We start from the raw sequence: 23,359 nt of genomic DNA, 5'->3' as shown, positions 1-23,359 counted from the left end.
CCATTATCTCTGATGGCAATGGTATGCAAGTTAGGGTAATACAGCACAGGCTGTTCCCACTGCTGCCTGGGATACCTTTATTAATGTCATCTATTAATGTACAATGAGACAGATAGAAAAAGTTGTGCAGATGACCAAAACTCCTTGCATTGATAACAAGATAACTTGACCAGGGATCATTAACAACAAACCTAAGGCATTTCTTACTGGTGCATGACTATATATATATTTGAGGCATGGGGTGAGGGGGTGGGCAGCGATAACAGAACAGACACCCATTTAACTTTGATAGGAAGACCTTGGATTCTGGACTCCCAACCCCACCCACCCAGCGCCTCGGCAGCGGCTGCCCCAAATTTTAGTGTGTCTCCCTGTACATAGTCTTGAACCTTGGCATATGCTAGTGTGCAATAGTTGGTCAGGGTCAGCTCCTTGCTCTGCAAGACTAACAAGTTTCGGACAGACCAAAGAGAGAGTTGGGGTGGGGGGTGCAGAGTGACCAGGATTACATGAAGGATCTCACAGGTAATGCTCTTCTCTCCAAGAGCCAAGTGATGTCTTGGTGCTTGGTGGAAAACTCTGGTGATGAGGTATTCTGCCAAATGGATTTGACAGTTTGCTCAAAGCACCACACAACAGGCTCGACCCTCTCCTGCAGGTCTTGGATATGCTGACCACTGCCTAATGTACTTGTGGCCAGAAAGTGTTTCTCTTTGCAAATTTCTCCACGAAGGACAAGTGATGCGTTTTGGCCCAACTACTTGAAGCTTTCTGCAACAATGAGGCCAGTCCCATCCTTCGCAACACTAGGGACACGGAGAACCTCAGTATGTAGTGATATTTGATGTTTGTGTCTTAAGGATTTACACACAGCTTGATGCAGCTGCACACAAAAGGTGGCCATCAGGATGAGGGCAACATTGGGCATGCTTTCCCACCCTTATCCAGAGCTTTGTGCAAGGTGTCCCTGCAGAAATGGTCCATCTTAGTCCTCCAGATGAAGTGGAAGATGGCTCAGGTGACTGCAATGGGGCAGGTCCTGGGAATGGGCCAGATCTGTGCTATATACAATAACAGTCACAGTGCTTCACACATGATAATTAGGTTTTTACTTGCAATGGAGAGGGAGCGATACTCCCAAAAGCCCAGTTTCTGCCTCACCTTGGCGATACACTCCTAAGTTCTTGTGCACACCTCAGTCCCTCTGAACCACATTCCCAGCACCTTCAGGTAATGTGTCCTGACAGTGAAGGATTTCAAGGATTGAAAGGAGCAGTTCCCAAAGAACATGGCATCGTTCTTGCCTCAAATTTATATTAACTCCTGAGCCCAGTTCAAACTGGTCACAGATGCTTGAGAGTCTGTGCACTGACAGCGGATTGGAGCAGAAAATGGAGACATCATTAATGTACAGGAAGGCTTTGACTTGCAAGCCTCCACTGCCTGGATAGGTCACCCCTCTCAGGTTCCCATCCTTCCTGATAGCCTTGGCAAAATACTCCACACAACACTCAAACAAGGCAGCAGAGAGAGGCAGCCCTGTCTGACTCCAGATCTGATTGAGAAGCTTTGTGAATCCCACCCATTAACTGAGACTACACTAACGATGTTGGTGGACAGCAGTCAGATTGAGGTGCAATGACCAAAGTGGACATGTTTGTGTGGAACCACAGGAGATGGGCAAGGTCCTGAATGAATATTTCTCCTCTGTGTCTACCATGAAGAAAAGCCTTGGGAACTTGGGGAAGTTAGTGGCAATATCTTGGGAACAATCCACATCCCAGTAAAGAAGGTGAAGATGTATTAAAATGTACAAAGGTGGATAAATCTCCTGGTCCTGACTGTTTATATATATATATCCAAGAACCCTGCAAGAGGCTGGAGAAAAAAATTGCGGGGGCTCTGGCTGATATATTTGCATTATTGTTAGCCACAAGTGATGTTCCGGGAGACTGGTGGGCAGCGAATGTGTGCCTTTATCCAGAAGGGCTGCAAAGATAAACCTGGGAAATACAGACCGGTAAGCTTAACATCTGTTGTAGTTAAGCTACTTGAGAAGATTCTGAAGTATAAGACATACATGCATATGGAGAGACAAGGTTTGATTAGGAATAGTCAGCATGGGTTTGTGCGTGGGAGATTATGCCTTACAAATCTATTAGATTTCACAGATGAAAAGACTAGGAAAGTTGCTGAGGGCAGGGTGGTAGATGTATTCTATATAGATTTCAGTAAGGCCTTTGAGAAGGTTCCACATGGTAGGCTGATTTGATCGCATAGAATCCAGGGAGAGCTGGCAATTGATTACACAATTGGCTTCATGGTAAGAAGCAGTGGATAATCGTGGAAGGATGCTTGTTGGACTGGAGGCCTGAAACTAGAGGTGTGCCTCAGGGGTCAGTGCTGGGCCCATTGCTGTTTGTTGTCTACAATGATTTGGAAGAGAATGTCCAAGGCACGATTAGTAAGTTTGTGGATGACACTCAAATAGGCGGTATCATGGACAGTGAGGAAGATTATCAGAATTTGCAGCAGGATCTTGATCAGCTAGAGAAGTGGGCCGAGAAATGACAAATGGAGTTTAATATAGATAAGCATGAGGTGTTGTATTTTGAAAAAGTCAAATCAAGTTTGGAGTTTCGTGGTGAATGATAGGGCCTTGGGGAGTGTAGTTGAACAGAGGGACCATGGAGTTCAGGGGCACTGTTCCCTGAAAGTGGAGTCACAGGTAGACAGGGCAGTGAAGAAGGTTTTCAGCACACTGGCCTTCTTCAATCAGCTCACTGAGTATAGAAATTGGGAAGTTGTGTTGCAGTTGTACAGGACGTTGGTGAGGCTGCACTTGGAGTAACGTGTTCGGTTTTGGTCACGTTGCTAAACGAAGGATGCTATTAAACTCCGAAAAAAAGTGCAGAAGAAATTTACAAGGATGTTGCCAGGACTCAAGGGACTAAGTTGTAGGGAGAGGTTGGACAAGCTAGGACTTTTTCTCTTTAGAGCACAGGAGGCTCAGAGGGGATCTTATAGAAATATATAATAACATGAGAGGCATGGATAGGGTGTAGTCATTCAGTTATTTTTCCAGGGTTAGAGGATTGAGGATAGAGGGCATCTGTTTGAGGTAAGAAGGGAAAGATTACATGGGGACTTGAGGGACAACTTTGTTTTAACACAGAGGATGGTACGCATATAGAATGAGCTGCCAGTGGAAGTGGTTGAGGCAGACACATTAACAACATTGCATTTGGACGAATGCATGGATAGGAAAGGTTTTGAAGGACATGGGCTAAGTGCAGGCAAACAGGATCAGTGTGAATGGACATTGTGGACGGCATGGACCAGTTTGGGCCGAAGGGCACTGTCTCTGTGCTGTAGGATTCTGTGACTCTAAAGTCCATTTTGGAGAGTACATCCCACATGTAGGTGTGCAATAATCCATTGGTGTTTTAACAAGAGCAAATTATTATCCATCATAGGTGGTCTGTAAGCATCCAATTCAGAGATTTGTTGCAATACATATTTGGTCCAGGTGAGACTTTAACCCAGGTCTTCAGGCCCACAGGTTGTGACACCAACATTGCATCACAATGCTCTATATTTTTAAATATATCCAGACTGTCCTTACTCATATCGGAACATCCCCGCTCCCACCATCACCAAATCACCCAAGGTTTGTTTTCCATCTATTTAACTGCTACCAGTAAAAAAATCGGCTGTGTTTCCCAAAAGGAGTAATTTACATGCAAAGCCTGTCAAAGGGCAACACAAACTAACCAAGGACAACGAGAGGAAGGGAGAAGGGAAATGGGGTTAAATCAAAATGGAGTTGTGAGGGGGCTGAATTGTGTTTTTTTTTAAAACAACATCCAGAAGTACTGTTACACACAACTGAATTTTTTCTTCTCTCCTATCACTAAATCACGCAACTGACATTTTATGGAAAGAAGTGAATACCGTGAATCAGCTGATATACTACAGGGGTACTGAGAGGACAGCTAAACTAAGAGATCATTAACCATTTGTGTGTAAATTGGGCTGGGACAAGCACCGCTAAAGACCTGGAACCCTGGCAGTAAAGGATTACGTAGTCCTCTGACTTTCTGCTATGCCTGCTGCATACAAAATTTCATTTCAAAACAAAAATTCTATCATGTTAAAATAGTCAGAAAAACATGTTGCAAAATATAGCTGCCTCCGGAGGATGAACATGTCAAGGGCATCAAACTGGCAAGCTTTGGTAGAGTACCTAGGACAGGCTGATCTCTGCAGTTTCAGGAAACAACATTGCCCAGAATCCTTCTAATGAGTCAGCACCATCCTCACATCTGATTACAAAGCTGTTATTTTTAGTTCCACGATTGCACTGTACAAAATTCAGCCAGTGTCACTCAAGCACATTTTCCATCCTTCACTGACAAGCAATGCATTTAAGAAATGCAGAAGGATGAATTTTGCCAGGAATGAGGGAGAGGAGGAGAATATGGAGATAGAGGAACAAGGGGATTAGAAAGCAAGGCCAGGGAATATTTGTCAAATGGCATATTGAGTTGGCAACCTTGCAGATGGCAAATAATCTTATGGGAAACAAGGTCAATGCAGCAGAAGTTATCACCTAGCAGCAGGTGGCTAATTAGGTACATTAACAGGTAGAGATTAACAAGAGATGCCACACTGGGATCTTCCCAATGGCAGAGAGCCTGCTGAAGCTGCAGGTCAGGATTTAACTGAAGCTAGCCTAAGGAAACCAAGCGGCCATTGACTCTCTCATTAATAACAGCATGGAACCTTCCTAATTTTTGGTTGAGATTTTTTTTCCCTCCAGGTCTGCAGAGAGTGCCTAAATGTTAAGGTGCCTTCACAGTTACCTGCCTCCCTCTGCAGCCTCCATCTCACCCAATGTGGTCAATAAGGCCTGCCGTTTCCTTGGTTCAGCCATTGTCCTTAAAATGGACTGGGGTCCTGAAGGCAGTTTCTTAAATTATTCATCTTCAGAGAGATCATGGTAGATGATCTGTTTTAGCCACTTCTGGATCTCTGATCCAGATTTAAGGTAATCTTTGGGATCACAACCCACCTGGGAAATTTGGACCAGAGTGTCTAAAACACATGCACACAAAGAGAACACAAGTGTTATTATCACAAAGTGAAACACTGAATTCAAAAAAAAATAAGCATTCTTTGCCTGGCTGTGTTCTTCTCTCTTCAAAACCAATTGAATTGTCCATCCTGGTCTTGCTAACTACACCCTTCTCTTGAACAAAGATGCAAATTAAATATAATCGTCATTGGTATGAAACAGGACAGATCTTGGCTACTTGAACCTAAGGTACCGAAGTGGGAGAGTCTGTCTTTTCATGAAATTTCAGGCAGCATACATCCCATCCTAAATCTTAAAAGCTTCCTGCTCACAAAAAAGAAGGAACAGTCCAGAAGTTGCTGCTGTCTACTGGTCATAAAATTCAGCAAGTTGTAAATATGGTTGCCAGGAGTGATGTGAACAAATTACTTCCTTCATTCAAAACCACCTGGGGGGTATCAAGTACGGTGGTCCCTTTTGAAGCTGAATGCCACCATCCTTGGGAGATTGAGATACAAGACTACATGGAAAAAGAAGGCAAAGAGAAGGCTTACAGCATCCAAAGTCGAAGAAGAAAATGAAGGAGAGGGTTTTTAGTACCTACAGAATGCAAGAATTCAAAGCAAGGGTAGGCCATTCAGCTCTTGAAGCACACTCCATCATTCAATAAGAACATGGCTAGTCTGCTAATGCAATGCCACTTTGTGTACAAGAAGCAAAATCACACTGGGGACGCAATTAAAATAAAACCATTAAGTGGTAGGCACTGCACTGGTATCCCGTCTCTTCAAAAACTCAACAATGACCACTAGCCAATTGCCCCGCAACTGTATACTTTTTCCAACTAGCAAGAGTGAGCCAGAATGCAACCAATTCCAACTACTCCTAACCATTGGAGAAGCCAACTGGCATCAAGCATTTCCCTGGCCCAATAATTTGTTAGCAACCATTTCAAGCAGTCTTCTTAACTTTTTCCTTTCAGGGTACTATTTTCTCGTACCCTGCTTACATTTCTTGATGCTTTTTAATAACAAAAGATATCCAGATGAGCTCAGTCCTCTTTGGATGATTTCTTTTCTAAGTGTTTGTTCTGTGACATGAGAGAAAGAGCAAATGGGAAAATATATTGACCTATTTTCATTTTCCTGTTGAATACAATGGATATTGGAAGCAACAGCTGCCCTGCATATCATTATATCTTAAGTACTGTAGCTCAATGGTGGTTGATAGATGAAAAAATACCAAAGGAGGAATTTGGTGACGGGGGAAGAAAAAGGGTGGAATAGCACTTCAAAAGGAGAAACAGACATATACAGACAGAAAGACATAGAGAGAGAGAGACAAGTAGAGACAGAGAGGCAGACAGACAGACAGACAGACACACACACACACACACACGAGACAGCAAGAGGACGAATGCAGAGAGAACACACATAGACAGATGAACATCAGTCAGCAATTCAGTCCCTTGAGCTTAGTCCAGCATTCAATGATCACGGCTGATCTCATGTCAGAACCAACTCCACATTCCTGCTCACTTGCCATCATCCTTTAACCCATTACTAATATTAAAAATGAGACAATTAATTCCTCAGCTGCTCTGAATGTGGGGGGCACCATTTAACCCAAAACTATCATCTCTCATTCTAGTTGCCCCACAAGGGGAAAAAATATACTCTAATTCTACTCCGTCAATCCGCTTCAGCATCTTCTATATTTCAATTAGATCTCCTCTCATTCTTCTGAACTCCAGAGAGATAAGCATAAACTGCTCAACTTCTCTTCAATAGACAAACCCCTCATCTCTGGACTGCCTCCAGCATACAATCGCATCCATTAAGTAAGAGAACCATACCCATACACAATATTTTGGATATGATCTCCTTGCCTCGTAAAAAGTAACAGTCCCACCAGGCCTTAGGGCTGTCCTCTCAATAGAGTGGAAACAACTGGTGGTAGTTTAACATGAGGGTCACCACATCTCAAATGAGGGGGGTGTTTACCTCAGACAGTGCGGAAATTGAACCCATAGAGGTGGCATTACTCTGCAATTAAAATGAGCTATCCAGCCAATTGAGCTAACCAATTTAAATACATGAAGAAGTGGAGGAAGAGAGAGTAAGAACAAAACAGTGTGGATAACATAAGAGAAAATAGAAAGAAAGGTTTGAAGAGCACAGATGGGAAAAATGAGGTTGTGAAAAAACAAGGCATCTGATTAGAAAGTAGAAAGAAGTTCTTGTGAAGATGGATACATGGCTGAGGGATTGAATGAGCAATTGAATTACAAAAACAGGTTTCTGCCAAGAGGATTCTGTAGCAGTAAGGCAGGAGGCAGCAGCAACATTGAATGGAATAAAAACAGGTAAAGATCACTTACATTAAAAAGTTCGCTTTCCTCAACATAGACAGTTCATTCACTCCAGATGCTTCCTGTTGGTTACTGAGGCAAGGGTGAAAATTGTGCGAAGTCTACCCATAACCTTCCCTGGCTATGGTTCTGGAGGACTGGAAGATTGCAAATGTTACAACACGTTGAGAGAAAGGAAGAGGGATGAACTGGGCAACTGCAGACCAGTCGGCTTATTGGACAAGGAGATAAATATCTAGAACAAAATTAATTGACATTAATAAATGGAAGTCAGTGCATATTTCTTCCCGAGGCAAATCTGACTGACTAACTCAATTGAGTTCTTGGATGAAGGAACAGGTGGGAGTCACGTGGTCGATGTTGTATGTCTAGATTTTTCCCAAAGTATTTATCAATGCACCAAATAGGCTAAAAAGTTGCAGCGATGGATATTACAACAGCTAAGGGGCAGAAAACAGATTTATGGTGAATGGTTAGTTCTTAGACTAGAAGGAAGTAAGTATGTAGTGTTGTACCCAGGGTTCAGTACAGTAGGATGACTTGTCGTTTTTGATATAATTTCATGATCTACATTCAGGTCTAGAGGGCATAATTCCAGAGTCTGCAGATTACAAAACTCAGTAGTTTGGTAAACAATGACTATAGAAGCAGACAGAAATTCAAGAGATAGTAGACAGAGAGATGATTTGGCAGACAGATGGTTGCTGAAATATGATGCAGAAAAAAAGATGTAATAAATACACAATTTTCAATATGAAATACGAAAAACCTTAAACAAATAGATCTGCCAGAAATGCCCAGCAGGTCATGCAGTTTATTTGACGAAAAGAATCAATCATTCACTTTTAGGTCGAAGGTCTTTCATTTGTTGAACTCAATTGTTGAGTCTAAAATATTCTAAGCTGATTTAGAAGGTTAGGTGCTTTCCCTTGAGTATATGGGGAATTTAAATGGACTAGTGTGGGAACCCAAAAGAGAGAGAGGTCAGAGTAGGGGTGCGGTGGAGAACTGAAATAACACCTGGCAGGAAACTCGAGTCATGCTCTTGATCATGTGTTCAGTGATTGCCCAGTGTTTGATTTCCCAGCATACAGTCAATCAAGGAGCAACAAATAACATGCATAACATTGAGAGAAATATGTAAACCATTCTCTCACTTGGAAGTTACAAATCATGCATGATATGAACAAAGAGGAGGGAAAGAAAGGGCAGGTGTTTGCACCTTCTATGTTTACACCAAAATATTCCTTAGGAAAAGGAGGGCGTTTTGAGGCTTATCACAACATAACAGTGCCTTCAAAATGCTGAAGATGACAGACAGCACCGGATGGATTTGGCTGTGGCAATAAGATAGAGCTGAAAGAAATGGCAGAGATTGTCTACTGAATGTAGGAATGGATGGAGTGAAAGCGAGAATGATGAGGAGTGTAATAACATGACCTTGGGATGATGGGAGACAGGTGAGAGCAGAAGTGTAGAGAAACAGAACAACAGTTTTCTTACAAATGAAAAAGAATCTTCAGTTGAGGGAACAGGAAAAATATATTCGAAACACTGGTGCGGTGGTTGGCATTGCCAGAATGTATGTGACAAGAGGTGGATAAAAGGAGAATGAATGGAATAGAATCTTTGCTGGAATCAGAGTGGAAGGAAATGTGGTTATGGTAGATATGTACCAGGCAGCGTTCAATAGCTCTCCTGAGAATTGGAAATGGTATTTGGACAGGGCAAGGGAAGAGACAGAGACAGGCTCAGGGAAAATGAAGGGATGGTGGAATTGAAAGCATTGACGATGTTTTCACTTCAAAGAAAGAGCAGACAACACCAATACAGTCATCCATGCACAAGAAGTGAAGTAAAAGGGTATGAAACGTAGTCAGATATGATTTTTTAAAAATGCTCCATATATCCCCTAAAAAGGAAGGCAGAGATAGGATCCACATGGATTTCCACAGTACTAATTTATATTTGGAGGGAGTGAGTAAAACTGAGGAAAGTTGTTCAATGAAAGATTGAGTAGGACCAGGCAGATGAAGCTAATAGTGCATGTGTCAAGAACACAGGTCAGATCCCTCCTAAAATTGTTCCATGGATAATTTTAGCTCTAAAAATGTGTTTAAGAGAGCTGGTACAACCTCACGTAAATTAAAATGGTTGGCTGGAGAGAGATAAGGCAGACTCACAGAATGTCACACCTACAGATATGAAGAGAAGTTCAGACAAACAACAGCCCTTCAAAAACAAGAGAGGGAGACAACATGTTGGGGCTGGGAAGTTGCTCCCAGGAAGGAGCCCCTGTATGGGCCAGACATTGTCTGATTGGGAAATGCCCTCCAAGCCTGCCACAAAGCCTCATGGTTCACCAGTGGCAAGTCGGCTCTCCACTGGTGAAAATGCCAACAGCACTGAGAAAAAAAACAACTTTTAATTGACCACCTAAGTGACACAATTAGTCCCAATGCAGGAAAATTGTCCTCCAGCTTCCTTGCCACTGAAAAACTGTCACTTAGGGAGGTGATATGTACTCTACCCTGGTTTTTCTCTCAGTATTTTAACAAACCCGGTGTTTCCCAAATGAACTCCATGGCATTAATGTAATCCAAGCTCAAGAGTTAGAAGGGGTAATTTCAGAGTCATTCCTCCCAGTGGGAGGGCATACCCACAAACTATACATCTTGGAAAATCATGTGATTTCCAAACTGCAGTAAGAATTGAAGCAAAGTAAATAATAAGCTGTTTGACGCAACTTTGCCTTCCTTGGTGAAGGTTTTCATGGCTCTGCTCAATGTCTCATCCTTACAAGCATGCATGAAGACGAAAGGTTATCACTTGGGCAATTACAACTTCAAACCACAAGCATTGAAGCACGAATATGTAAGATCACAAATGATAGGAATTTCAGTTGTAACTTCACATTCTATCTGTTGATAACCTGAGCTCAGCTGTGCTGTATTGAACAGGTGTCCAGTACAGAAGAGGCAAAATAAATACCTTTCATGACAAACTTTAAAAATAAAATCACTGCACTGCTGACGATAACTGTTTGTTACAATCTCCCTGGAGCTACTTATGATTTCAAAAATATGAAATTCCAATTTTTTAGCTCAAGTCTCAAAAGGATGACTCAAGATTTTATGTTTTAAAACAACATCGCAAATACAAAACACAATTAACATTTTGTAGGTAATTTATACTTTAAACTACCACACAGAGTCTGCCACTTTCTACCTTTAATGACAATTTAAAAGAAAAGCTCAATTATGTTACATTATTCAGATTTTCAAAGAGATGTGCAATTTCCGACAGCTAATTCAAAGTGTATTGCCCATCCCAAGTTCAGGCTCTTCCTTTCCCAATACTACCTTCTACTGTGATAATGGGAACTGCAGATGCTGGAAAATCTAAGACAACAAAGTGCGGAGCTGGATGAACACAGCAGGCCAAGCAGCATCTCAGGAGCACAAAAGCTGACGTTTCGGGCCCAGACCCTTCATCAGAGAGGAGGACGGGGAGAGGGAACTGGAATAAATAAGGAGAGAGGGGGAGGCGGACTGAAGATGGAGAGAAAACAAGACAGGTAGAGAGGACAGTATAGGTGGGGAGGTAGTGAGGGGATAGGTCAGTCCAGGGAAGATGGACAGGTCAAGGAGGCGGGACGAGGTGGCAGGTAGGAAATGGAGGTGCGGCTTGAGGTGGGAGGAAGGGATGGGTGAGACGAAGAAGAGGTTAGGGAAGCAGAGACAGGCTGGGCTGGTTTTGGGATGCAGTGGTGGAAGGGGAGATTTTGAAGCTTGTGAAGTCCACATTGATGCCATTGGGCTGCAGGGTTCCCAAGCGGAATATGAGTTGCTGTTCCTGCAACCTTCGGGTGGCATCATTGTGGTCCTGCAGGAGGCCCATGATGGACATGTCATCTGAGGAATGGGAGGGGGTGTTGAAATGGTTCGCGACTGGGAGGTGCAGTTGTTTGTTGCAAACCGAGCGGAGGTGTTCTGCAAAGTGGTCCCCAAGCCTCCGCTTGGTTTCCCCAATGTAGAGGAAGCCACACCGGGTGCAATGGATACAATATACCACATTGGCAGATGTGCAGGTGAACATCTGCTTGATATGGAAGGTCATCTTGGGACATGGGATCGGGGTGAGGGAGGAGGTGTGGGGGCAAGTGTAGCATTTCCTGCGGTTGCAGGGAAAGGTGCCGGGTGTGGTGGGGTTGGAGGGGAGTGTGGAGCGGACACGGGAGTTGCGGAGGGAGTGGTCTCTCCGGAAGCTAGACAGGGGTGGGGATGGAAAAATAGCTTGGGTGGCGGGGTCGGATTGGAGATGGTGTAAGTGTCGGAGGATGATGCGTTGTATCCGGAGGTTGGTGGGGTGGTGTGTGAGAACGAGGGGGATCCTCTTTGGGCGGTTGTGGCGGGGGCGGGGTGTGAGGGATGTGTTGCGGGAAATGCGGGAGACGCGGTCAAGGGCGTTCTCAACCACTGCGGGGGGAAAGTTGAGGACCTTGAAGAACATGGACAGCTGGGATGGGCGGGAGTGGAATGCCTCATCCTGGGAGCAGATGCAGTGGAGGCGGAGGAATTGGGAATAGGGAATGGAATTTTTGCAGGAGGGTGGGTGGGAGGAGGTGTATTCTAGGTAGCTGTGGGAGTCAGTGGGCTTGAAATGGATATCAGTTTCTAGCTGGTTACCTGAGATGGAGACTGAGAGGTCCAGGAAGGTGAGGGATGTGCTGGAGATGGCCCAGGTGAACTTGAGGTTGGGGTGGAAGGTGTTGGTAAAATGTTCGAGCTCCTCTGGGGAGCAAGAGGCGGCGCCGATGCAGTCATCAATGTAACAGTGGAAGAGGTGGGGTTTGGGGCCTCTGTAGGTGCGGAAGAGGGACTGTTCCACGTAACCTACAAAGAGGCCGGCATAGGTTGGGCCCATGCGGGTACCCATGGCCACCCCCTTTGTCTGTAGGAAGTGGGAGGAATGGAAAGAGAAGTTGTTGAGGGTGAGGATGAGTTCAGCTAGGCGGATGAGGGTGTCAGTGGAGGGGGACTGGTTGGGCCTGTGGGACAGGAAGAAGTGGAGGGCCTTGAGGCCATCTGCATGCAGAATGCAGGTGTATAGGGACTGGACGTCCATGGTGAAAATGAGGTGTTGGGGGCCAGGGAATTGGAAGTCCTGGAGGAGGTGGAGGGCATGGGTGGTTCAGCCTGTTCCTGCCCCACCGAACTCATCTCCACCTATCTGGACTCCATTTTCTCCCCTTTGGTCCAGGAACTCCCCAACTACATCCATAACACCACCTCCCCCTCCACTGACACCCTCATCCGCCTAGCCGAACTCGTCCTCACCCTCAACAACTTCTCTTTCCATTCCTCCCACTTCCTACAGACAAAGGGGGTGGCCATGGGTACCCGCATGGGCCCAACCTATGCCGGCCTCTTTGTAGGTTACGTGGAACAGTCCCTCTTCCGCACCTACACAGGCCCCAAACCCCACCTCTTCCTCTGTTACATTGATGACTGCATCGGCGCCACCTCTTGCTCCCCAGAGGAGCTCGAACACTTTACCAACACCTTCCACCCCAACCTCAAGTTCACCTGGGCCATCTCCAGCACATCCCTCACCTTCCTGGACCTCTCAGTCTCCATCTCAGGTAACCAGCTAGAAACTGATATCCATTTCAAGCCCACTGACTCCCACAGCTACCTAGAATACGCCTCCTCCCACCCACCCTCCTGCAAAAATTCCATTCCCTATTCCCAATTCCTCCGCCTCCGCCGCATCTGCTCCCACGATGAGGCATTCCACTCCCGCACATCCCAGATGTCTACGTTCTTCAAGGGCCGCAACCTCCCCCCCGCCCCCACGGTGATTGAGAACGCCCTTGACCGCGTCTCCCGCATTTCCCGCAACACATCCCTCACACCCCGCCCCCGCCACAACCACCCCCAGAGGATCCCCCTCGTTCTGACATACCACCCCAGCAACCTTCGGATACAATGTATCATCCTCCAACACTTCCGCCATCTACAATCTGACCCCACCACCCAAGACATTTTTCCATCCCCACCCTTGTCTAGCTTCCGGAGAGACCACTCTCTCCGCGACTCCCTTGTCCACTCCACACACCCCTCCAACCCCACCACACCCGGCACCTTTCCCTGCAACCGCAGGAAGTGCTACACCTGCCCCTACACCTCCTCCCTCACCCCCATCCCAGGCCCCAAGATGACCTTCCATATCAAGCAGATGTTTACCTGCACATCTGCCAATGTGGTATATTATATCCATTGTACCCGGTGTGGCTTCCTCTACATTGGGGAAACCAAGCGGAGGCTTGGGGACTGCTTTGTAGAACACCTCCGCTCGGTTCGCAACAAACAACTGCACCTCCCAGTCGCGAACCATTTCAACACCCCCTCCCATTCCTCAGACGACATGTCCATTATGGGCCTCCTGCAGTGCCACAATGATGCCACCCAAAGGTTGCAGGAACAGTAACTCATATTCCGCTTGGGAACCCTGTAGCCCAATGGTATCAATGTGGACTTCACAAGCTTCAATATCTCCCCTTCCCCCACCACATCCCAAAACCAGCCCAGTTCGTCCCCTCCTCCCACTGCATCCCAAAACCAGACCAGCCTGTCTCTGCCTCCCTAATCTGTTCTTCCTCTCACCCATCCCTTCCTTCCACCTCAAGCTGCACTTCCATTTCCTACCTACCACCTCATTCCACCTCCTTGACGTGTCCATCTTCCCTGGACTGACCTATCTCCTCCCTACCTCCTCACCTATACTTTCCTCTCTACCTATCTTGTTTTCTCTCCATCTTCGGTGCACCTCACCCTCTCTCCCTATTTATTCCAGTTCCCTCTCCCCTTCCCCCTCTCTGATGAAGGGTCTAGGTCCGAAACGTCAGCTTTTGTGCTCCTGAGATGCTGCTTGGCCTGCTGTGTTTGTCCAGCTCCACTACCTTCTACTGTCAGCATTTTCCCTGGGATTCATCAGTCTTTGGCTCGGCAAAGCCTTTAGCTGTGTTCTACATTCTCAAAATGGGTTGTAACCCAGCCTGAGGCCTCTACCTGCATTCCGCATGATGAATGATTGAGTCAGCACATTCTCTGTTTAAGGTGCAGGACTGGCTATCACCCATCTTTTCTCCCTCCACTCCTTGATAATAGCAGCTCACTGAAATGCAAAACTGCAACAGCTCTTCCGCGTGCCATCTCTCACAGGGAAGCCTATAATTTTGAAAATGGATTCTTCTACTTATGGCAACAGGAAACACACAAGGGCTGTATCTGCGTAGAAATATGAGCTATCACTCATTGTTTCTAAGATAACCAGCTGTGGCTAAAAGATGTTTCCGCACAACTATGCATGACTCGAACAGAATTTTCTGGGCATGAGAAGAATCTAGGATCTATTCCTTGTGGACAATAGGCAATAGACAATAGGTGCTGGAATAGGCCATTCGGCCCTTTGAGCCAGCACCACCATTCATTATGATCATGGCTGATCATCCACAATCAGTATCCTGTTCCTGCCTTATCCCCATAACCCTTGATTCCACTATCTTTAAGAGCTCTATCCATCTCTTTCTTGAAAGTATCCAGAGACTTGGCCTCCACTGCCTTCTGGGGCAGAGCATTCCATATATCCACCACTCTCTGGGTGAAGAAGTTTCTCCTCAACTCTGTTCTAAATGGCCTACCCCTTATTTTTAAACTGTGTCCTCTGGTCCTGGACTCACCCATCAGCGGAAACATGCTTCCTGCCTCCACAGTATCCAATCCCTTAATAATCTTATCCGTCTCAATCAGATCCCCTCTCATCCTTCTAAACTCAAGAGTATACAAGTTCAGTCACTCCAATCTTTCAACATGTGATAGTCCTGCCATTCCGGGAATTGACCTCGTGAACCTACCCTCAATAGTAAGAATGTCCTTCCTCAAATTGGGAGACCAAAACTGCACACAATACTCCAGGTGCGGTCTCACCAGGACCCTGTACAGCTGCAGAAGGACCTCTCTGCTCCTATACTCAATTCCTCTTGTGATGAAGGCCAGCATGCTATTAGCTTTCTTCACTACCTGCTGTACCTGCATGCTTGCTTTCATTGACTGATGTACAAGAACACCTAGATCTCGTTGTGCTCCCCTTTACCTAACTTGACTCCATTGATACAGTAATCTGCCTTCCTGTTCTTGCCACCAAAGTGGATAACCACACATTTATCCACATTAAACTGCATCTGCCATGCATCCGTCCACTCATCTAGCCTGCCCAAGTCACCCTGTATTCTAATAACATCTTCACATTTCACACTGCCACCCAACTTTGTGTCATCAGCAAATTTTCTAATATGACTTCTAATGCCTTCATCTACATCATTAATATATATCGTAAACAGCTGCGGTCCCAGCACCGAACCTTGTGGTACCCCACTGGTCACTGCCTGCCATTCCGGAAGGGACCCATTTATCACTACTCTTTACTTCCTGTCAGCCAGCCAATTTTCAATCCAACTCAGTATTTTGTCCCCAATACCATGTGCCCTAATTTTGTTCACCAATTCTCCTATGCGGGACTTTATCAAAGGCTTTCTGAAAGTCCAGGTACACTACATCCACTGGCTCTCCCTTATCCATCTTCATAGATACATCCTCAAAAAATTCCAGAAGATTAGTCAAGCACGATTTCCCCTTCGTAAATCCATGCTGACTCTGACCTATTCTGTTACTGCTTTCCAAATGAGTCGTAATTTCATCTTTTATAATTGACTCCAGCATCTTTCCCACCACTGACGTCAGGCTAACCGGTCTGTAATTCGTTGTTTTCTCTCTCCCTCCTTTCTTGAAAAATGGGACAACATTTGCCACCCTCCAATCCGCAGCAACTGATCCTGAATCTACAGGACCTTGGAAAATAATTACCAACGCGTCCACAATTTCTACAGCCACCTCCTTAAGTACCCTGGGATGAAGACCATCAGGTCCCGGGGACTTATCAGCCTTCAGACCTAACGGTCTATCCAACACCATTTCCTACCTAATATAAATACGCTTCAGTTCGGCCATTACCCTCGGTCCTTCAGCCACTACTGCATCTGGGAGATTGCTTGTGTCTTCCCTAGTGAAGACAAATCCAAAGTACCTATTCAACTCATCTGCCATTTCCTTGTTCCCCATAATAAATTCAACCGTTTCTGACTCCAAGGGCCCAATTTTAGTCGTAACCATTTTTTTTCTTTTCACATACCTAAAAAAGCTTTTACTGTATATTTTTGGCCAGTTTTCCTTAATAGCTCATTTTTTCTCTGTGTATTGCCTTTTTAGTTATCCACTGTTGCTCTTTAAAAGCTTCCCAGTCCTCCAGCTTCCCACTCATCTTTGCTATGTTATACTTCTCTTTTATTTTTATACAGTCCTTAACTTCCCTCGTCAGCCACGGCTGCCCCCGCCTCCCCTTAGGATCTTTCTTCCTCTTTGGTATGAACTGATCCTGGTCCTGGACTTGGAAACATTTGCCACTTTCTATAGATGTTAATGCTTAGCACGTTAAAAATTCACTTATGTGACATGGGTGTTGTTGGCTGACCATCATTTATTGCTGGTCTCTAATTGTCCTTGAGAAGGTGGTGCAGAGCTGCCTTCTTGAATTGCTACAGTCCATGTGTTGTAGGTAAATCCACATTCTCAATAGCGAAGGAGTTCCAGGATTTTAACCCAGCAACAGTGACATATTTCCTCGTGGGGATGTGAGTGTATTGGAGGGGAACTTGAAGGTGGTGGTATTTCCATGTATCTGCTGCCTTTGTCCTTCTAGGTGAAAGAGGTCATGGGTTTAGAAGGTGTTGTCTAAGGAGGCTTGGTGAATTTCTGCAATACATCACATGCTGATATCGAGTGTTGGTGGTGCAGGGAGTGAGCTGCTTTGCTGGATCATGTCAAGCTTCTTGAGCGTTGTTGAAGTGTTACACATCCAGGCAAGTGGGCAGTATTCTATCACACTGCAGACTGATGTCTCATAGATTGTGGATACACTTTGGGCAGACAAGATGTGAGTTGCTTGCTATACTTTCCGACCTGTTCCTATTGCTACTTTATTTATATTGCCAGGACTGTTCAGTTTCTCGATTTTGATCGTGAGACATCCAGTGATAGGAATGCCACTGAATATCAAGAGACAGTAGTTAGAATGTCTCTTAAATGGAGATAGTCATTGCCTGTATTTTGCATAGCAGGAAATGTTACTTACCACTTGTCAGCCCAAGCCTGGATTTTGTTCCAATGCAGCAAGATTTTATTGCTTGAGTGTCAAAGTCATTGCAAATACTGCGGTCACCAGTGAACATCCCACTTCTGTCCTCATGATGAATGGAAGTTTTTGAGAAAGCAGCTGAAAATGCTCAAGCCTAGGACACTACCCGGAGGAACTCCTGCAGAGATGTCCTGAAACTGAACTGACTGAGCTCCAAACAACCTTCTTCCATCTATAACCATCTTCCCATGGGCCAGGTTACACTCCAACCAATGGAGAGAGAGAGTGTTTTCTTCCAATTCCCATTGGCTCCAGTTTTGCTAGGGTTCCTTTCAACACCTCAACTTTACTGTCCTTTTGATCCGATTATTAAAACACCCAGATAGACCCCAACATAGGTCACTATTGATAATTGCTCCATTCCTTTAAGAATACACTTGAAGATTGGTGACTTTGCTGGTTTCAGGTTGAACTTGGTGGTCCCTCTGGATTCAGCAATAACGTTGACAGACAGGTACGTGTGTGTGCGCATGCACACACGTGCATGACACGAACAGTGAAACATAGCAAACAGGGCACAAAATTTCCAATTTGGATGGACAGCGGGAGGGCCAACTCAGGGTTATGCTTTTCAGCATCTCATTTCTTTGTCCTGGTCTGCAAGTAAAATAGCTGCTTTGCTTCAAAATCTCTCCTCCTCCCACCGCATCCCAAAACCAGCCCAGCTTTTCCCCGCCTCCCTAACCTGTTCTTCCTCTCACCTATACCCTCCTCCCACCTCAAGCCGCACCTCCATTTCCTACCTACTATCTCATCCCGCCCCCTTGACCTGTCCGTCCTCCCCGGACTGACCTATCCCCTCCCTACCTCCCCACCCCCATACTTTCCTCTCCACGTATCCTTTCCTCTATCCATCTTCAGTCCCCCTCCCCCTCTCTCCCTATTTATTTCAGAATCCTCTCGCCATCCCCCCTTTCCAATGAAGAGTCTGGGCCCAAAATGTCAGCTTTTGTGCTCCTAAGATGCTGCTTGGCCTGCTGTGTTCATCCAGCCCCACACTTTGTTATCTTGGATTCTCCAGCATCTGCAGTTCTCATTACCTCTTGATAAAATTGGTTAGCTGGCTCATCACATCATCTCACATCAACTGCCTGGTTCCCCAAATATAATTGGGGCTGGAGAATTGTGGTTGTCTGGATACATTGTGTGATGTCTAGATACATTCCCACTCAGCTATACTCAGGTGAATGTCAGGATGCTTTGCTAATGGGTTAAGAAATGGCCCCGATTCATACACCTTCAAAGTAGCTGTTACTGGTGACGCTTTGTAAACAGCTGCTCTCCAAAGCAAGGGCTTTAGAATGTTGAAGTACAATGAAGCAAATGTTGAGACAGCATTTTGAAACTGATTTCAAAATTATTAGGATGTGGCTTCAGTCTTTTTAAAATCCAATTAGTGGTTTATAAGCAGTAAATCTGTAACGTCATTCTTCATAAAGCATGGCTTCGTGACAAGATAAAGATAAAAGCTAACAATACAGTGAATGTACATTGATCACATGAATACTAGCTCGAGAAGTAAGTTCACCAGCAACTGCTCAAGAACAATGTCAGACCAGCAGCAGCAGTTGCCTGTCTGTCCCGAAACACTTGCTTCTCAAAAATATTTTGCTGAAAATGCAATCTCATGGAAATAATGGGAAGTAGGCAAACTGGATTGCAAAATGAAGAACTGAGAGGAGAGATGACAACAAATGGACATCTAAATGGGTGGTGGGAGATTGAAAATTTAAATTCTGGAGTTCTCATTCAGATTTCTTACTTTCACACTATTTTCATACAATAATAAATAATATTTACTAACCCCACCACATTATGCAAACATCTGGTTTGTACATGACCTAGAGAAATGTTGGTTGGTCTTTCCCTGTTCCATACAATTTCACACTCCTGTAAAATGACTTGGATGTACCAATAAGAGGATTTAGATTTCAGCTACAAAATGAGAAGAAACATTTGCACTTGGAGGGTTGTTGCACCCTGGATGTCTCTTTCCAAAAATCTGTAGTAACAGATTAACTGAATTTTTGTTTTAAAAGAGCAGAGTTAGATAAATTCTTGACTAACAAAGAAATCAAATGTGTGCATGTGGAGTAGACGCCACAATCTGATTAGCCATGACTTTATTGAACAATGGAACAGGCTTTAGGAGCCAAATGGCCCATTCCTGCTCTGGCTTCATATGTCCAAATGAACTCTCAACCTCCATTTTAAACTATACTAATTAGTAAGTCATGCTAATACTCCTTTGGCAGATATCATTATGAAGTCAGTGAAATAGATTTTGTACACACTCATTTGTCTTTCTGATGACCCTGGGATACTTTGAGACCAAAGTCACTTCCGCAATTCTGCTCGGTGCCTGGGTGAATGTCATCTTCAGCAGAAGATGGAGGAAAATTGTTGCTCAGGCCTCAGATGCCTGCAGTACTGGTTGTTTCCAGGGCCAGTGAGGGATGTTTTTGTTACAAGTTTAAAATTTTCCAGGCAGCATTAGATAACCAATTACCTTGTAATCAATTACAATGTCAAGGGATTGGAAATCAAAATAATCTCTTGCTTAAACCATAGCAGGGCCATATGTCAAAATGGATCAGCATTCAGCACTGTTGTAATATTACTGCCAGAAATAGGACATTATTTCATTATTAACACGTCATCTGAAAATGTTCACTTTCGTTATTCAACATGACCCACCAACTCAGGGAGGTCGTGTGTGTATGTGTGCACATGCATTATGTGGATGGTGGGTTAGTGAAGGAATCTTGCTTGCTGGTGGAAAAATAGCTCCTGCATAATTTTCAACCTGTGTTAGTCTCAGCAAAATAAAAGTCTACACTATACTCAAACAAAAGGAGGCAGTCACAGAGCACAAAATAGAAAAGATGCAAAGTAAGAGTGAAGGGGAAGCTGCAATCTGTCAGAAATATCTCAGCTACTACTCATTTTAATGATCTGACATAATACAAGAATCTTCTATTATTAATGGAGATTTTCTTAGTTGCTGCTTCACAAGGATGATCAACCCATGCAACAATTATAAAAATTGCAACAAATTATAGTCTTTTCAGTGAGTGAATGAATCTTTGTGATGTGTTACCAATTACATGGGATTCTGTTTATTAAAGAAAACCATGGGGTGGAAAACCATTACAGGATAACACTTCCAATGACAATTAATGATAGCCTTTTTAGATATTATTAGCCAGATCCCATACATATAATACCACAGATAATGGAGACGTGAAGAATGGGGGGAGGTGGGAATGAGTAATCAGACTTCCTGTACAGAGTCAATTCATTCTTGTATCAAACTACTTTAGAAAGTCTGCATGTATTGCAAATATCCCCATTCTACTGCACAGAACATGAACACTATGACATGAGCCAAATGGCGTTTTTCTATGCTGTAATGAATCTAGATTGAAGATACATATGCAGCATATCTTCGAAACAATGAGAGCAAACTGTCTACATTACACTGAATATATTGTTAATGTCATTAGTTGTTGAACCTCGTGTATGTACATCTGATCATTGTTTTTCCACTGTCATCTAAATTTCAAATGCCTGAAAAGAATGTGGGGTAGTCAGTTTTTTTTAAAAGAAGTATTATTAGAGGTTGTAAAGTTTACCTAGACTTATTTCTTCTTCCAACTTATTAATTTTGAAGACGGACAATTCTCTGGCCAAGATCTGTGAGCACCACATGAATCAGGGATCAAATCTGAAAATATCTTGGATCTACGTTCATTGTTGAAAACCCTGTGTAATTTAAGGAAATTGGCAATTTCCTTTCAAACACTAAGCTTATTACTTTAAAAAGTCAACTCTGTCAATGCAGCATACATACAGAGCTGATAATGCAGTAACACCAAAGGCAAGATACACAATTCTTAAAAATAGCACCATTTTAATAACATCCATACTGAAAAATTATTAATTCTGTCTCATACAACAGCATTAGCATAGTATTCTTTCAAAATCTGAAATACTTAAATATACTGAAGGCAGGGACAGTGTGAAGTAGCATTGGACCATATGAATATGGAGAAACATATTTAGCAGTTAAAAGTAAAAGCAAACAAAATACTGTATTGCTCATTTATGGTCAACTAATTAATCTAATATAAATGCACAGTAAATCACAGATGATTGCAGGATCAAGCTGAAAGAAATTATCAGAATGCTGCTTTAAAATCAAATTTGGAGTCACAACCAATTAACAAATGGATATAAAACACTTTAGCTGTATAGGATTTTGCAAATTTAAATGCCTGCTAAGCAAACAGAAAAGTGTCTTCATTGCAATTCTTAGACTGACTCGACAATATGTGTTCAACCTGAACATAATGTTCACTCACAAAATATAACAGCAGTTGCTAGCTCATAATCCCTGGCTCACCACAGTGACACCTGCCTAGGATGATTCATAAAAACCTAAACCATAAATGAACACAGGGACACAAAATGAAAGAATCATACTCACTGATCAGTAACCAGATACAACCACAGACGAACAGAACGGTATCCATCTTTCAAAGAGTGGTTGCTGCATGCAATTCAATGCACAGTACTGCAGCATACACTGCAGCATGCTGCTGGATTTATGGGAATGAGTCAGCGTCATCATCCCGTTGAGTTAATGAACTCTCCATGGTTAAAGCAGCACGTCTCATTGTCACAGGCACAATCCACATTAAAACCATACATCCTCAAACAACAGTTCAATCTCATTCCAAAGTATAACGTTTTAAAATAAAGTGAATAGCTTTAGTAAAAGCCCAAAGTCTTATATTTAGCTCTCCTCTCCTGGGTGGGGGGGACATGCGTGGCGGTACAGTTTGAGGCACCTTGAGGGTGAGGTGGGGATTAACCAATCCTTCCTCGCTGTGTTATTTACCCAGAATGTTAAATTACAGGCAGCAAGGGTATCCACACCACAGTGAGCAGGATCAGCATATTTAACACGAGGACTGAGTGATGGAGCGGTCGATAGGCAAAAAAAGGTCCCGAAAGTTTAATTTTATTCTTAAAGTTTCCTTGTGAGCCAGCTTGGAGAAGCGGGGCTGCTTCACTGGTCCAAGCAGTCAAAATAAAGGGGAGGTTCTTGGTACGCACTTTAATGCACAAATCGCACAGCAATTTCCAATGAGGGCAAATGCGATTAGTAAAGGGAACGTGGAAGACTACTTCAGACGCGCTGCTCCACTGTTAGCTTCGAGTAAATGGCATTTCACTGTGTCATTACTGATGGTCATTTTTGAAGGATGTGAACTTCAGATAAGGGTTGATCGTTGTCAACCAACTTGCCTGGAGCTGAAAATGTGCATTTACATGAATAAAGCTTCATTGGTTCAGATTTTTTTTTGTGTAGATTTTTAAAGGTAAAATAAATTACTTTTTTGCTGGATCTTTCTGTCAATTTCTTAACCTTAAAACCATGTTTTCTTCTCACTTTAGTTGGGTTTCCATACCCGGTTTGATGTTACGATCATTTAATACAGCAGGATATAGGTCAGTTGGAGGCATGGGCAGAAAAATAGCAGGAGGAGCTTAACTGGAACAAATGTGAGGTAATGCATTTTGGAAGGTCA

The 23,359-nt window shown here is 43.9% G+C and overlaps 1 protein-coding gene across 3 annotated transcripts in view; it reads right to left on the bottom strand.

Moving 5' to 3' along the window:
• The window catches only part of LOC125458219 (long-chain-fatty-acid--CoA ligase 6-like), a 153,400-nt gene extending 131,031 nt beyond the window's left edge, over positions 1-22,369 (bottom strand). For all 3 annotated transcript variants that reach the window (XM_048543272.2, XM_048543271.2, XM_048543275.2), the window contains exon 1: positions 22,252-22,369. In XM_048543272.2, the coding sequence (XP_048399229.1) occupies positions 22,252-22,297 (46 nt within the window). In that variant the 5' untranslated portion in view covers positions 22,298-22,369. The remainder of the gene's footprint in view (positions 1-22,251) is intronic.
• Between the last annotated feature and the right edge of the window lie 990 nt (positions 22,370-23,359).

This window comes from Stegostoma tigrinum, chromosome 13 (genome assembly GCF_030684315.1).
Source record: "Stegostoma tigrinum isolate sSteTig4 chromosome 13, sSteTig4.hap1, whole genome shotgun sequence".
Classification (NCBI taxonomy): domain Eukaryota; kingdom Metazoa; phylum Chordata; class Chondrichthyes; order Orectolobiformes; family Stegostomatidae; genus Stegostoma; species Stegostoma tigrinum.
The sequence above is the reverse complement of the archived record's forward strand: the minus strand, read 5'-3'. Positions and strand labels throughout refer to the sequence as shown.